We start from the raw sequence: 17,122 nt of genomic DNA, 5'->3' as shown, positions 1-17,122 counted from the left end.
GTGTAGTAACATATCACCACTAGGCTCGCGTTTTCGCCAGGCTTCATGACCAGAAAACACACGAAATAAGCCGAGTCTCAGCACATTCACAAAGAAAATGAGAAACGTACGCATCAGTCGTTCACCGTTTACACAGCATGAAACAAAAATGTTTTAATGAATAAAATTACTTTGTGTCACCCCGGGTGCATTATATATATTTCGGTCTATCGACCGAAACTGTTGGGTAAGTAAACCTAAGATAAGCGCGAAGTTGTGCTTCTCATTTTTCTAAATACGCTTGGCCCATTGAAAAATCAAATTATATATATATATATATTGTGTTTCTGATTAGAGCTGACGTCATCTCATCGCGTGCATCCATCAAGGTGCGACGCCTGAAACGCCCCCTGGCGGCTGCGCTCCTAGCTCTTCACGCGAGCGTTGTGAGACGCCTGGCAGGCGGCCAGGGGGCTGTTTCATCTGCCCTGCAGCAGTTCCCTTGCGTGCTACGCCGCACCAACACGTGGCACCGGCGCCTAGGTAGAACAACGACCCGACGAGTCCAAGCGCATTGTTAAAACCTCGCTATAGCTGTCAAAGCTCCGCCTTTCGGGCGAAACCGCCATTTTTTTTCTGGCACTCTTTAAGGTATGTGGGGCCATTACACCAGAATCTATACATTAGAAATAACCCGTAACACCTGGCCTAACTTTAGAACTTCTAAACGCCATAGCCGGCTTAGCCGCTGCGGCGGATGCTTTCGCTTTGTTGTGAATTTGTCGGTGCACAGTAAAACCTCGTTATAACGAAGTTAAAGGAAAGCCATAATTACTTTGTTATGTCAATTACTTCGTTATATCCATTATTGCAGGTAATGCAATATGAATATATCTATGGAGGTTTCAAGGGGAATTTAACTTGCTTCGTTATGTCCCGTTTCGTTATAACGAGCTTTTGACTGTATATGCCAGTTGGCGGGGCAGCAACGTGCGTGCCACTGCACCCCTACCGTTGGGCAGGGACTTGTCGACGGCCTCGACCTGCACCATAGGCAGGTAGTGCTTGGACGAGAGCACCCGACGGCGCAGGTGCAGGAAGCAGCCGACCAGGAAGGCGGTGAAGCCGATGGTGTCGGCCACGCCGTCCACCATGTAGCCCGACGTCTGGCGCATGGACATGAGACGCACGATGCCCATGCGGGAACGGGCAACCTGCGCGACCGATAGAGCCCCATAACGATTCAATTCAATTATGGGGTTTTACGTGCCAAAACCACAACCTGATTATATGAGGCCCGCCGTAGCAAAAATATATTTGTGGTGCACGATTACGTCGTTGACAAAATGTTTTACACCAGCAGATAAGTCGGATGCAGTCGGTCATAGACTCATAGCATATATCAAGAGCGCGCGCGTTGGATAGAACGCTGTGTCACAGCATTCACAGGTTAATTGGCGCCACTGTTGCTGTTGGCAGCGCGCACTTTATATTCTGATCTCCTACTCAATTATACTAAACCGCTCTAATATTGCGTTCTAAGAAAGTGGAGTACGGATAATTCACTCCTTTGCGGGGGAGTAATTATTTGTTCCACATTTGACCCCATATCCTAAACGATTAAGTGGCGCAAGCAAAAGGAAAACCAGGGAAGAAGAAAACGCGGCAAAGGGCAATGAGTGCAAGCGCGCAAGAGAAAAAGTGCGGTGTATATATATATATATATATATATATATATATATATATATATATATATATATACCAAACACACACCTGTCCATCGAAGGCGTCCAGGAAGGTTCGCAGCGTCATGAGGAGCACGGCGAGCCGCTGCATGGCCAGACTCTCGGCCGTCACCACCTTGGCGGCAGCCAACGCGCTGACCACGCCAGCCACGCTGATCATGTTGGGCGTGATGAAGTAGAACACCTCCGTGAATCGGGTCACCTGCGAGCGGGGTATTGGTATTGATGGTATTGGTATTGATGTCGATATTATAAATGCGTGTTAGAAGGAAACTGCACAGCGAATCTTTTATGATGATTCTTATTACTATGGTGAGTTCTTCTAGTCGAATATGGCTACTTTATTAATGCGTAAAAGGAGGAATTAGGCGCGCATTTTGCATGAAAACGTTTGCTAATACTTTCACCGTTCTCTGAAACAGGCACCCAGAAAACGCATTGCTCGTGGCTGTTAACACGACGGCGCGTCACGTATAGTACGTATATACTTCACGAATACCATAGTAGCAATCACCTGAAAGAACAATTTCGTGGTTATGATCGAGAGCCTATCAATTGCACGCGAGAAAATTTTTCATAGTGACCCTCAGTTGCCTTTATCGACATCATGGCACAGCCCTTACGCAACTAAATCTACCGACTGTGGTTATGGCGAGGCACGCATTATTCGCGAAACCCAGCAGTTCACTACAACTTCGAATTGAAACCATGAAGAAGTTCTTTAAGCGCCAATTGCAATGCCTAAGGTATACAGCGCAGCTTAGGCTGGCTGCACTGAAGAGGAAAATTCAAACGCCTTTTGCCTCACCATGACTCGATCCTGCGTTGTCTAACTACACAAACTGAGAACTGTTCCGTTCGTGAGTACATAAAAGAGAACCTCACATACCCGCCTCATAGATAAGGCACCACAAGCCTCAAATGAATTCACTTGATTTTTGACATCCCCAGGGGAATAATGATATCTTCAATAAGCCTCATATTACTAATGAATGAGGCTTCGGATTCTTTCTAGCTGCAGCCATACGGTCCAAAAGGCATATTTCACTAAAACATTTTGGGCTGAGCAGCCTGTGCCAGTTCGCCAAACAGATTCGTGATGTCTGTTCCTCAAGAAACAAGCAGCAGTAAATTTCACAAGTGAGTTTAACGTGTAGCACGGAACAGGGAATAAATATTGGTACATTCATTTGCGTATTCTGCATATAGCTGTAAGCCTCAATTAGATTTACTTCAAATTACCGTGCACTTGAAATTAACCGGTGAAGAACGGCCTAATTTTGAGAAGCAGTTAAAGGAACAAGTGGTGCTGGTTGAATCTAAACTGCACTGTCAGGTCCTCGATCGTGTTACTGCCGAGCGTTTTTGTGAAGAAATAAAAAATTAGATATTATACCACGAGCTACTCGTCATAAGCAAACACGTTTTAATGGGTTAAAATCAAGGTAAATGTAGCGGTCATATGTACGTATGGTATCCTAACTGGGTTATTACGTGCTATGTTTATGAGTTTATGCTTTTATTAGTCACGTGCTATTCATGCTTTTTTATTAGCCCCTCAATCTGCAAAGTCTAGATCCGCCCATGAAAAACACGCAATGGGCTGGTTCGAGCTCCTTCAGCTGGCACTGCATCGTTGCCATTGAGAAACAAATTGTCGTCTAGAAAATAAGCTCTTTGAATAAGTTTGCGCGAATGAAGACGTCGTAAAATGTATTTGAGATGACCGTCATAAGTACACAAGCACAGGGAACGACAGCGAACAAACGGAAACACTGCAGAAGGTGCCCGGACAGCGCCCGAACGGCAGCAGACGACAGGCGCGAGTCCGTGCCCTGACGTCACGCGAGCGTACGCGAGCGTAGGGAGCTTACATGTAACGCCGTATTAGGGTGGTGACAACACCAACATTTTGACCGCTATTTACCACCGAATTTGGTGGGTAGCCATTTTGGTCCCCAGCCTTAGTGGCTTTATTTGTGACGCTCTGATGTACTCATGTTGGCACGCGATCTATTAAATTTCTTTAATTTAGTTTTGCGCCAATGCGCACTAGAAACCTGCATACATCTTTAATATACTAGTTGCATTTTTCTTTTATTTTAACACATCAAACTTACTTTTCTATTGCATGTCGTGGGGCACATATAAAGCAACAAGTTATAAGGCTCGATGGCGTGCTCGTGGTAGCATTATCTCAGGCCAAGAATGTGAACTGCATTAAGCATTGTCGTTGCCTTCCAGTTGTACATAATATATAAAGGGTGCTTTTCGAAGTGTGCTGTAATAAAGACTGTCCTTACTAGTCTGTTTAACTAAAGCGTAGACGTGCCGTGTACGGTGCTCAGACGCACCATTTGTCTCTGGCTGCTGAGGTTAAAGTTTATTAAAAGAAGTAAATTAATTTCACGTCACCGTTGCGGGGAATGTGGTCTGTCGGCTGGTCTTTCGCCATTTTGTGACCCAGATTTAACCCGCTAATTTAGCTGGCGGCGGCAAGTACCCTTACAAAGGCTGTCACCACCCTAAAACGGCGTTGCATGTAGGCTCCCTACGCGAGCGGTGCTCGCAGCGCCCCTGTAGGTCGTTCTCGGAGAAGGTCTTGTTAGGCGCCCCCGCCTCGGCTCTCGCCTCTCAGTAGCGTATTCACGGTTGTCATCGAAGGTCTTAACAGCGACATTTGCTTCCCGTCACGTGCGAAGGAGAGAGAGTAAGAAAAGAGTTGCTTTTGCAAGGGACGTGAAAGTAAGAAACGATTCACGTGGAGGTCAGTAAAGGGGTGTTAGCGAGTTTAGCCTGTCCGCGCATCACCATCTTACAGGGAGTATACCGAAATACCGGAGACGCAGCTGGTGGCGCCCTCTCGCGACGCTGATGTCAGCCAGAGCGCGTAAGGCCATTATTAAAATGACACGCTAAGAGCAGTGCGACTTTGCTGGTGGTATAGATAAGGCGTCGGCAGCAGCAACAAATCATGAGTATATAGTGGCTATTACGAATGCGGCCGCCGCAAGAGGTGCATAATCTCGTGCTCGGCAAGAGAGCTACGGCGGCGGCCCAAAACAATCTATGCACTTTTTACTTTTATAAAAGTATACTAGGATTTCGGTCTATAGCTGCTGCATAGCTGACAATGCCTGCGGCGCAAAGGGTAAGTGGCAGAAGTAAGATCGAGACGGACAGAAAGAGCGTGCTTGATTTACGCCCTTGAAAGTGAATAAGGGTGTAAAGTAGTCTATAATTCGCACCCTACACCCTTTTTGAATGTAAGGGTGTGAGTTACAGACCGATTTACACCCTTATTTAGAAGGGTGTACGGGTGAGTTATAAACCGACTTACACCCTTGAAAGTGAATAAGGGTGTAAAGTAGTCAATAATTCGCACTCTTACACCCCTTTTTGAATGTAAGGGTATGAGTTATAGACTTCCTTACAACCTTATTTAAAACGGTGTGAGTCACAGGCCGATTTACACCCTTATGTAAAAGGGTGTCAGTGTGAGTTACAGACCGATTTACACTCTCTGAAGTAAATAAGAGTGTAAAGCAGTCTATAACTCGCACCCTTACACCCTTCTTGCATGTAAGGGTGTGAGTTATACACTAACTTACATCCTTATTTAAAAGGGTGTAAGGGTGTGTTTTATAGACCGATTTACACCCTTATTCGTTTTAAGGGTATAAATTATTTTACAGTGTGTTGAGAGGTTTAGGGTTTTTTTTTTTCTTATAGCAGGCCAATTCCGGGCACAGGCGCGCTCACCCGGTCGAAGAGGTTGGCGAGCGGTGCGTGGATGTAGTTGTTGACCTGGTCGAGCATCATCATCTTGATCGAGAGGCCGGTGAAAGGCGAGAACAGTCTCGACGGCGCCGGCGCCGGCGTGGGTCCGGCCAGCTGCAGGCTCTGTATGCGGTGGTAGAGCGCCACGTCCATCCACAGGAAGTAGGTGAGCAGCGCGAACGACACGAGCAGCGTGACGCGGTGCTCGAGCAGGGACGTCTTGCCGCCCGCCACCGCGCCGCCGGAGGACACCCCGCGGCCAATGACGCCGTTGAGCAGCATGCCGCCACCCACCGTACGATCAGGCCCTGCGCGCGCGTCAGTTAAGTGCGGCTAGTTGCGGGCGGGTTGGTAGAGTTAATTAAAAAAATTATGGCGTTTTACGTGCCAAAAACCACCATCTGATTATGAGGCGCGCCTTCGTAAAGTTGCGTGGTAGATTGTTGCATTGTGCGCGCGAGTTGCTAGACTATAGTAGGATAAAACTTAAAAAAAAAACAGCAGTTGGCAACAAAGGCACACGGACCGCGCGGGGTTGTGTTATTCCGCCAGCCATTCACAGAAGCAAACAAAATCGTCGTCGTGCGACCTTTTCAAAATGGCGTCGTACTTGATACGACTGTATGCTTGTACGTTCTGCTATAACAGACGAGTGAAAACGTATAAAATTACGCCCTTATAATTTTATTTGTGTAGTATACCGCCTCATTTAGGTAACGAGGAAAGTTTGAAGTACGAACTATTTGCGGCCTCGCGGACGAACAGAGGCTGACGGTTATGAGGGCGTGGGCGGGGCTTCACTGCATACTTAAGTTGTATCCGACTATAAACAAAGTCGGGATATCTCATCAACCGACGATCAGTCACGGTGTCGCCGATACCGCGCTGTTTTTACACTCACAATGTCCCGCAGTATGTGTATTAATGCGGATAATTCTTGACGAGTTGAAGCAAAAGTTTTCTGTCCGCGGCCGATGACGCCGTTGAGCAGCGTGCCGCCGCCCACCGTCCTATCAGTGCCCTGCGTGTGTTCTAAGGCGAAGCATTCTCGACGAGTTCAAGCTAGGTTTCTGTGACGGGTGTATGGCCGTTTTTTGTGGGCCTGTCCCGAAGATAGTGCAGTTTAAAAATGCGAGCCGTCCCCGTGCATGCGCCGCTCTCCAATAAACACCTTTGAGGCCACCTAGGGTATGTGTCGTTGGGGCCACCGGTTATGTGTCTTCAAGGAACGTGTTTGGCGCCAAATTGGTTGGTTGACTGACTGACTGCGTCACTCCATGGGTGTGTGTCGATCTTCAATGAACCTCTTCGACGCCAATTTGGGTCACTGGCTATCATAACAAGCAACACATATGTAGTGACATCTATGTAAACCGGAGTTCACTCTGCTCCCATTTTTTTTTTCTGCAATGACGACGGGGTTCGCTTATGCCTGAAAGTGGCGTGTCGGTCCGCGCACTCTTCCCTTATAGGCGAGCGCAGCTTAATATGCTCTCTCTATTGATATGTTCAGCATATACATATAAGGAGCCAATATGTTTCGATTTGTGCTCACTTAGAGTAGAGAAACAATGCTTTTTATCTACTGCGGGAGCGTACATATACGGGAGCACACAGATGAACGTATACTTTTTGTCTGTTGCGTTACGGGATATATTCGTTAAGGGAGCATGCAAATGAACACTATGTTTAGCTGTACGGGAGCGTAGCGTTATATCTTCCTTAGGGGAGCATGCTATTCTTTTTAGCTGATACGGTAGCATACAGAGGAGCTCTACTAAAGGATAACCAAGCGGGTCGCGTCTGATGGCTTCTTTATTTTTCTTCTTTCTTTTTTTTACGTGCCGTTACCACTAAACGAGCAAGCTGGAAAAATCGATCGCATTCAATCCCAACGCTAGCGTTCAATTTAACAAGTACAGTTTTTTTTTTTCGAGTCTACGCAGATCTCATTCGCAGGTAGAACGTCGACGGCACAGCTCAATTTCCAAATTAAGAACCAGCATGTGCAGAAGCCAGGTGGTACTGACAGAGTAATTACAGAACATAACCGCAGTCGTCGTATATTGGGCTGACATGCTCGAAGATATAAAATGCACTGTAAGGGAACGCCTCCTTTAGTACGCTTTCTTTTTCTCCTGAAAAAAAAAAAATCGAAATTGACAACAGCAAGAACAGCATTCTCAAAATTGTTCCAATACATTTTTTTAAGAACAGCAGTGCAGCAGCGCTAGACTGCGAGGAATTTCTCCCTAAATTTTACGGTTTGCGATTAAAGTAACCATCTTCTTGTAGCTGATGCATTCAGTCACCGCGTTCTTCGGAAATGCGTGAGCACTTCGAAATCTTCGTTCAGCACGTCTTTTCCGTGCCTTAGCGAACGAAATATTTCAAGTCAGAATTGACATCAGGCGCAAACCTCGCACATAATGACACACATTAGATAGACTCTTACTGCATTCGAAACGGCTGCAACACTTTCTCTTCGGCTTAACAACTGACGTCGAAAAGCGTACGAGCTAAGGCGGTACTGACGTCACAGGAATCGCGCAGGTAGTGAAGATTCACCTTACCTGACGTCACGAGCTATACACAATCACGCTGGAATTGCGAATCAGGGGAAGGTCTTGCACTGAATCGAACACTATAAGGTTACAGGAGCGGCCGGCGCGTGTAAGTTATTTGACTCATACACTCGAGATGTCACCTGACGATCAGACGCGGCGTCGTCGACAACTATAGAAGATCAATCTTCTCAGTTTACTTCGTACACTCCACGCTTAACGAGCACAGTTTAGCAAATCAGTGCGCGAACAATGCCATCGCCGTGTGTCTCGACTGCGCCGTTATCACTGGCGGACTCGAGATCCGATCGAGAAGCTTGCGTCCAGAACTCGGAGGGCGGGGTTTCCAACTCGAGGCTCTCGCCCCTCCCTTCGCTTCTGGGCAGATTAGGCAAAAAACCGCAAGTCACGCAGCGAATGCGCGCGCCACATATAGCTATTTGGGTAACAAAAAAAAAAAACCAACGTAGCGCGCTGCGCAACATTGCATGCTGCCTTCGTTTTCCAGATTGTGCACATTCGGATCCCATCACATTGGACCGGAGTGCGCAGCATAACGATCTATATAACGCGCCAAGTATACAAGGAACGATGCCACTTGTATACAGGCTTATACCGTGGCTGCATTCTATGCAGCACGCAAGGCTGTTTCTCGGAGCTAGCAGGCGTTTCGGAACGTGCAATTTGCGCGATGTAACACTGATACCGCCTCTTTCAAGAACTATATAGGGGTTCTGGCCGAACACACTCTCTTGACAAGCTAGCCGGCAGCGTGCTTCTCGTAATCCATTAGCCCGCAGCGCAAAAGTTTGCTTCGCAGGCCACGACGTTGTACATGAGAATCCGAACGCGCATGCAGTCGAGGGCCATTCGTATACACACGGCCATGTTCGAGTAATGTATATATATATATATATATATATATATATATATATATATATATATATATATGCCACATCGTTCATTATGCAGAAAGGTCACCGACGCCGTAAAAGCGCGACTCGCGATGTCGTGCAAAGAATCCATTTCGACTTCCGCCCCGGTGAGCTCCAGAGAGCAAGCGCGGGAAGTGACCTAGCGGGAGCGAAGCAACTTCGGGACCCAAACATCGAGAGGGAGCCCCATCACCCCCCGTCCCTTGTGCGCGCTATACGCGTATAGACCATTAAGTGCTCGCCGTTAAAGCGCTCTTTGGGGGCCTGACGACACCGGGGCGCGCTTCCGCAGTAAATGATTGCGCACTCAAACCGCGGCCAGCCCGCCTGCACGCTTTCGGGAACGTGTATATACGACTAGAGCACGCCACGCCACGTGAGCGCCACGAGCGGTCACTTTCCCGCGCTCGCCGGCTCGTCCTTTGTACGTTGTTTGCGTCACGCCGCGCGTGGTTAAACTCTGCGGGCCAAAGGACCACTGCACACGAGGTCGAAAATCAAGCACTATACGGCAAGGAGCCGCCACAGCCGTTTGCGTACTCGTAAGCGTGTGCTGAAGCGTGAAAGAACCATCCACACGACACGTTGGAAGGAGAAAAGTCCGGGAGCTTCGCTGCAATTTCCGTGTAGCCAGCTATTGGCCTCGATGACATACCGCGGCGCCATCTGCTGGAATCTCTCCGTGACGTAAACAAAAAACATTCACCGACGATTACGATACAGCCGAATGCGAAATTCGAGCGCAGCTGTAAAAGTGTTTTCACTTCACGATATACTGGCTGGCGTGGACAATCCGTCTCGTGCGACAAGTTGCAAACGGAGCGAAGTGTGGCGCGACTGCCTCGATAATCGGCAGATCGCGGGAGGCAGCGCGGGGGTGACGCGTGGGCGCGATTCACAGCAGCCGCCGCAGACAGACCTCCGCTCATGCAGCACTTCGTTTCCATACAGACGACACGCGCTACTCTGGCGCCATCTCGTAGCCATAGTCTCCGCAAAGCCCGTGTTGCGCGGCACCTACGCTTTTCATCTCACGCTTTCGCCATACCCTCCTCCTCCGCTTTCCGCCTCGCGCTCTCTTCGCTATCGCCGTCTTTCATCTCCCGCTGCGCTCCGCGTTCGCTTTCATCATCCGCTGGGCTTGTTCGCTCGGTTACGAGGTACAACGCCGACTCTCGCCGCAGGACCGGCGCCTAAGAGCTGCGCTATTAATTAAAAATTAAATTATGGGGTTTTACGTGCCAAAACCACGATATGATTATGAGGCACGCCCTAGTGGGGGACTCCGGAAATTTGGACCACCGGGGGTTCTTTAACGTGCACCTAAATCTAAGTACACGGGTGTTTTCGCATTTCACCCCCATCACTATAAAAGCGACATTATATATATATATATATATATATATATATATATATATTTCGCCCCCTGCGCTATAAAAGCGACACATCGCGATACCGGCTGCGAAGTGTTCGTCATCCCAAGCGGTACAGCCACGATTAATTCCGAGTGTTTTCATGTTTTAAGCATTGTATGTGTGGCGTCTTGGCTGCCAAACAATCTAGCGCGTATACATCCCAGTCTGGGGTGTCAGGCAGCAAAGGTTTTTTTTTATCGAGCGAGCAACCTGATTCTTTCATATTGGCTATTCAGTTCGCATGATGTTGATAAAAGTATAGCTATACACACTTTTTCCGCAATAACAGCTAGTACTGTTCACAGCATGGGAGTGCGTCTAGCTACTCTCGCCAGAATTATGGCGGGACGATTATTTGTCACCGGTCGCTTAAATTTTATTATAACTTCTGTCTCCTCAATCCACGCTTCCACCGCCGTGTGCACTGTAGAATAGTTTACACCCCTATTATTGGTGTAAGGATGTGAGTTACAAGTATAGTGCCGAGCTCGTTCTCTCTACATTTTTTGTGTCAGCATTTGTCCGCTCTCACAGCTGTACAATCCATACGGGAGCTCCTATGACAGCCTAAATGTGATTGTAAAGCCTTGCGCAGATCCATAAAAGCACTCAAAAAAGCAACTATGAACTGAGCGCTAAGTTTACTGCTCATAAATAAGCATTTTGAGGCATCAAATTCAGCATATATGATACGTCTGGCACGCGTTACAAACTTGTTTTTTATTCAACGGCGTACTCCCATGAAAACGAGGACCACAGCAACTCACCCAAGGGAGTGTCCAAGGCGATCCGCGACCGCTCTCATCGATGCCGCTGCGAAGTCGAGGAGAAAAAAGAAGAGAGAGAGAGAGAGGCGCGTAGCCAATCAGAAACAAGTTGACCGTGCCCCCCCCCCCTTTCATCATCATCATCATCATCATCATCATCATCCTATATTATCCTATATTATGTCCACTGCAGGACGAAGGCCTCTCCCTGCGATCTCCAATTACCCCTCTCTTGCGCTAGCTGAATCCAAATTGCGCCTGCAAATTTCTCACCTCACCTACTCACCTACTTTTATGCCGTGCTCGACTGCGCTTCCCTTCTCTTGGTATCCATACTGTAACTCTAATGGTCCACCGGTTATACATTCTACGCACTACATGGCCTGCCCAGCTCCTTCTTTTCCTCTTAATGTCAACTAGAATATCGGCTATCCCCGTTTGCTCTCTGATCTACACCGCTCTCTTCCTGTCTCTCAACGTTAGACCTACCATTTTTCGTTCCATCGCTTTTTGTGCGGTCCTTAACTTGTTCTCGAGCTTCCCTGTTAACCTCCAAGTTTCTGCCCCATATTTTAGCACCGGTAGAATGCAATGATTGTACACTTTTCTTTCAACGACAGTGGTAAGCTCCCACTCAGGATTTGGCAATGCCTGCCGTATGCAGTCCAACCCATTTTTATTGTTCTGTAAATTTCCTTCTCATGATCAGGGTCCCCTGTGAGTAATTGACCGAGATAAACGAACTCCTTTACAAACTCTAGAGGCTGACTGGCGATCCTGAATTCTTGTTCCCTTGCCAGGCTATTGAACATTGTCTTCTTCATATTAATCTTCAACCACACTATTACACTTTCTCGGTTAAGGCCCTCAATCATTTGTTGTAATTCGTCCCCATTGTTGCTGGATAGGACAATGTCATTTGCAAACCGAAGGTTGCTGAGATATTCGCCGTTGATCCTCACTCCTAAGCCTTCCCAGTCTAAGAGTTTGAATACTTCTTTTAAGCATGCAGTGAACAGCGTTGGAGAGATTGTGTCTCCAATTTGCACCCTTAAGGGTGCAAATTGGTCTATAACACTTACATCTGTAAAGGGTGTAAATGTGCGAGTTAAAAACCGACTGAGTTTGAATTTATTCAACCAAATGGTACTTGAGAAATGTGCATTTGTGGTTGGGTATGACGAGGAAATAGCCGCATAGAAGCAGCTTGACGGGCCACATCACCCCTAAAACAAAACAAAAACTACAAGAGCAGGCAGCAGAAAACAACGCTTTTTGGCATACAAATTTGAGGATCGCACATTTGGCTTTAGTGATAGAGAATGGATGGTTTGGCCACGCGACAGAAGCAGCTACACTAGCGAAAAAGTCACAGTTTCACCTGAAAGGCGAAGCATCAATTGCGATAGCAAATTTGTAGAGAGCTATACGGAGTAATGATAGTAGCTTTATCAGCTGTATAAACTTGGACATGCAGCAGCACCGGCAACACGCAGAACTGTTGTCGACGCCGTCGGCGTTTTGCCCACGTTCGCACAAAATGCGTGCGGCGTTGGTGACTGTTGCCGGAGCCTCTGATATAAATAGGTACTTGGTGCCGCAGCTAAACGTCCCCTCCCTCCCCCCCCCCCCCCCCCCCCCACGGCCTTTCGTGCGTCAGAAGAAGGCGCGTCTGCTCTACATATATGGTGATTGTAAAGGAGGAAAGACACGCCTACTTCTGCAGCCCTTAAGGGAGCACGGCACAGAACGCGCGTTTGTTCTCCGCCGTGCGTTCACTCCCCGTGAAAGCGCGCGTCCCTCGCGCCCTTTCACTCGCACATACAGCGTTCGGCGGCGCGCGGCGACGCTTTCATCTCCATTGACGTCATACGGAACCTCACGGCGACGGCGACGGCGACGCCGACGGCAGAAATCTGCTTTGGAGTGTCCATATAATTGCTATCGCAATAAAAGGCAATGACAGCCAGCCACTGATGTGGCGAGATGAAATGCGATCGACCGAGCGGTGCATGGTTTTCTTAGTATCCGCGGGCGGACACCGGACAAATTCACGTCTGAAAAAAGTCCTAACAAGCATAAACAGTGTAAAACTAGGGAGCACATTTAGACGTTGGGAACTGTATGGCGACCACACGGAAAGAAGAAATCAAGGGCGAGCGCTTTGTGTGCGATCTATGCGTGACGTTTCTATGTGATGGCCTTAGTTGTCTCCCATACGTGCAAACTGGTCATACACACAGGCCAAACTAATCGGGAACCATGCATTACAGCGTACTCCTCTACAATCACAAAATCCTTTCACATGTCAATTGGACCTCATTCGGCTGTGCAGAGCGGTAGTCGCAAAGTGCCCATTTTAAAGATGTAACTGCTCTAAATACAGCTGTTAGTGCGCGTCCTCCATAGATTACAAGTGAGGGATCGCAGGCGCCAAGCTATATACGATTAAACAAAGAAAGTTAACTGAGCACTTCGCATTCATCCATATATGGATGAATGCGAAGAACCGGTTGAATAGAACCGGCTGTCATCCATCTATCGCATACGCGACGGAGCGTATACAAAGTCACAGGTAAAAAGCGAAGCAAACCGATAAAGCCAGACACAAAGAGCATTCACATTCGCGCCTGTCAATCACGCGTCAGTTTGTAAACAGTCCAGAAAAGCAACGTCCCTGATCTTCTCCGTACTCGCTCGCATTAGCGCTATAGCTGCCCGGTTACGTCATCACGACAGCAAGGCATCATGTGTAGTCGGCGACAAAAAATTTATGAACCACGGGAGTCGTGAAAAAGTAACAACTAACTTTGTCACGGTCTTAAGCCATGACCAATTCTATAATTCATAAGAGCATCTTATTTAAACTCGGCCAGACAAGTAAGAGACGCGCCTTCCGTGGTAAAAAAATTAAAAATTAAATTATGGGGTTTTACGCGCCAAAACCATGATCTGATTATGAGGCACGCCGGAAATTTAGACCACCTGGGGTAACCAGCGGTTTTACTACGCAGTGGTCACGGTCCACAAACATTTGTGGCCGACTGTGCACAAAGATAACACTCTCCGTATCCCGGTAACGGAAATTCATGCACGTCACGCGAAAGTGCCAGCGTTACGATGATGTTCGCGGCTTTTTATTGGCCCCTGTCACGGTCCACAAAAATGTGTGCTCGACTGTACGCCAGGTTAAAACACTTCATATCACGCGGAAGTCCACAGCTGTATTATAACGGCCGCAGGACGTCGTTATCCATGATGTCGGCTAGTTTCCGCGGCCTTATCCATGCGTTCCGGTGCTTCTTTTGGAGGAAAGGCTAAAACGAAACTGAGTCACCTATTCTTGAAACCAACATAATCGATTGGTAAAAATCCATTCAATAATCAATATAAGTCGTCGAAAATAATCTGTGACAACCCCCTTCTACTTTCGCGCCTTGTCCTGCCGTGCCAAGGCCAGCTGTTTTCTTTTTTTTTTTCGATTTTTGCAGTTCAGTGACGTGACGCGAGATACACGGCGACGCAAAATAAAATGTCAAATTAGCCAACCACGAAGCGGGAAACGAAGTGTTACAAAACGCGACTTGGACTACTTCGGCTACTCGGTTTTCTTTCTTTTTTTTTTTCTTGTTTCCCCGGCTAGTCAATATTACGCCACAGGTACATTACGAAATATCCTTCGCAATTACTGACCAGGGCAGATACTGCCCCGCAGTGTGCGTATCGAATGACAGTCCGGCGACATTATAGCCGCGGTTAAGGTGAACCTCATCCGCTGTCTAGTTTGGGCACAAGAAAAAGCTAACCGTACCTGCGCATATGGGCAGCCATCATGTCTAACAAAATGCCTGCCGTTGGGTTTTTCGTTTAACATTACGGAACTCCGGTAGCCTGTATACGAAAGTCGGTTTCACCGTTGTTAGCAAGCCAATGTAAGGGGAGGTTTTATATAAGGTGTCTCAGCTAAAATTAGCCAAGCTGTTCAACGAAAAAAAAAAAAATGAAAGAAAACATGGTGCAATATGTGATTTTAAGACCTACGATGTTTGGTCGTCAGAAGTATAACGACCGAACACCGTAGCCCGTAGGTATTAAGAGCGTATCTTGCACAATATTTTTTTCCTTTCTCTTTTTGATCAGCTTGGCTAACGGTAGCTGGGACACGCGATATAAATACGGCGCGTAAAGGCAATTTAAAATCTGGGTTTTGATGTGCCAAACCACGATCTGATTAGAGGCGCGCGCAGTAAGGTGGAGAGGGGGAGCTCCGGAATAATTTTGACCACCAGTGGTTCTTTAATTAAAGCACACGAGCGTTTTTCTGTTCTTTTTTTGCATTTCGCCCCCATCGAAGTGAACCCATGACCCATGACCGAACCCATGACCGAACCCATGACCGAACCCATGACCGAACCCATGACCTCGAGCTCAGTAGCGCAACGTACACCACGGCAGGTAAGTAGAGGCAATGATACAAGTTAACCCCTGCGATTAGGTTAAAATCTAGCTCTAACCATTACAGCGTTGCTAATCTTTAACAAGAACAATATGGGGCGACACGATGGGGAAGAAGCAGCGTTTGATTGATCACAGTTTACACCCCCAGTGCTGGTAACTATATGAGTGACGATGTAAACCGGAGGGCGCTGGAGTCCTCACCATCATCAACATCACCATCATAATCACGATCACCACCACCATCATCATCACCCTTAAGGTCCCATTACTGGGAATCACATAAGGGAGGGACGAGAAGTAACAAAAATAACATGTCATAAAACGAATGCGATAATTAACAGAACGGCAGGCGCTTTCCAAACAAATAAATACGCAGCGAGTACAACAAAGAACAAAATTTCAATCGTTAATATTAGGTATAGCAATACAAGTAGAGGAAAATTAAAGCAAACAGAAACTGTCAATACATAAAGGAGGAGGGGCAAAATAGGAAAGAAAATAAAAGTTATGTAAAAAGAAAACGAGGATTAACAGTAATTAACACACTGACAGTCAGCCGACAATGAAATACAAAGCGCGTACAAAAAATGACAAAATTACAATCGTTGTTTTTATCAGACATTGTTTACATCTATAACAATATAGTAACAAAAATAACAAAAGAAACGTACGAGACTTTAATCAAACCGTACCTTATATATAAATGACCAAACAAAAAAAGTGCTACAATTCTTTTTGGTCATTAGAGGTTTCGTTAAGGTGCACCTAAATCTATGCACACCAGCACTTCCTTTCTTTCTTCCTTCTGCGCCCTCTTCAGCATGCAGCAGGGCATGCGAGGAATCGAACCCACAACCTCGTGCCTCGGTCTTGTTTGTCAGATCCCTTAACACAGCGAACAAACATCGCGAACAACAAAGCTCGTGCGTACGCGTTGAAAAGCAACGTTATTTATCGCGCACAACGTGAGACTGCGGGACAATCGGCCTTGTGACGTCACATGTGGGAGATCGCCGCGCGATCGAACACAATGGGACCGATGCGAGGAAAACAAACAACCTAGAAAAAGAAGAAAGGAAGAAAAAAAAAAGACAGGCGGACACACTGTTGAGAGGTGACCGTCGCTGTTGCATGCTGCGCGACACGCGCTGAATGTCACGGCCTGATACGCGCGTACAGCTCGAGCGAGATCTATAAAAGACAGCCCCGCTCCAATAAAGATGTCACGGTGCCCCGCGTATAGGCCACACTCGCGTGTCATCAACGACGCCCACACCCGCCGAAGGTGTATATATTCAAGTGGAACATCGTGGGCCAACCCGCTCAAGCGTTGGGGGCAAGCCAACAGAAACATGCAGTTAGTTGTTGTTGATTTCTTTCGGAGAAACCATTGACGGGGGAGTGGAGAACGAGTATCCCAGAACACAGGGCGTTTTAAATAAAGGTATACGCCTCTATGAAAAAAAAAAAAAAGATGCA

General features: G+C 47.2%; 1 protein-coding gene across 4 annotated transcripts in view; it reads right to left on the bottom strand.

Moving 5' to 3' along the window:
* LOC119433103 (ceramide phosphoethanolamine synthase) overlaps positions 1-17,122 on the bottom strand; it is a 111,973-nt gene that overhangs the window by 13,538 nt on the left and 81,313 nt on the right. For 3 of the 4 annotated variants that reach the window (XM_049658620.1, XM_037700247.2, XM_037700248.2), the window contains exons 2-5: positions 11,186-11,231; positions 5,487-5,812; positions 1,753-1,926; positions 992-1,193 (exon numbers count right to left, since the gene is read on the bottom strand). In XM_049658620.1, the coding sequence (XP_049514577.1) occupies positions 992-1,193; positions 1,753-1,926; positions 5,487-5,786 (676 nt within the window). In that variant the 5' untranslated portion in view covers positions 5,787-5,812; positions 11,186-11,231. The remainder of the gene's footprint in view (positions 1-991; positions 1,194-1,752; positions 1,927-5,486; positions 5,813-11,185; positions 11,232-17,122) is intronic. The other variant, XM_049658619.1, reaches the window with a different exon arrangement.

The sequence above is a fragment of the Dermacentor silvarum genome, chromosome 11 (genome assembly GCF_013339745.2).
Source record: "Dermacentor silvarum isolate Dsil-2018 chromosome 11, BIME_Dsil_1.4, whole genome shotgun sequence".
Lineage (NCBI taxonomy): Eukaryota > Metazoa > Arthropoda > Arachnida > Ixodida > Ixodidae > Dermacentor > Dermacentor silvarum.
Note: the sequence above shows the minus strand (reverse complement) of the source record. Positions and strands in the feature narration are given on the sequence as shown.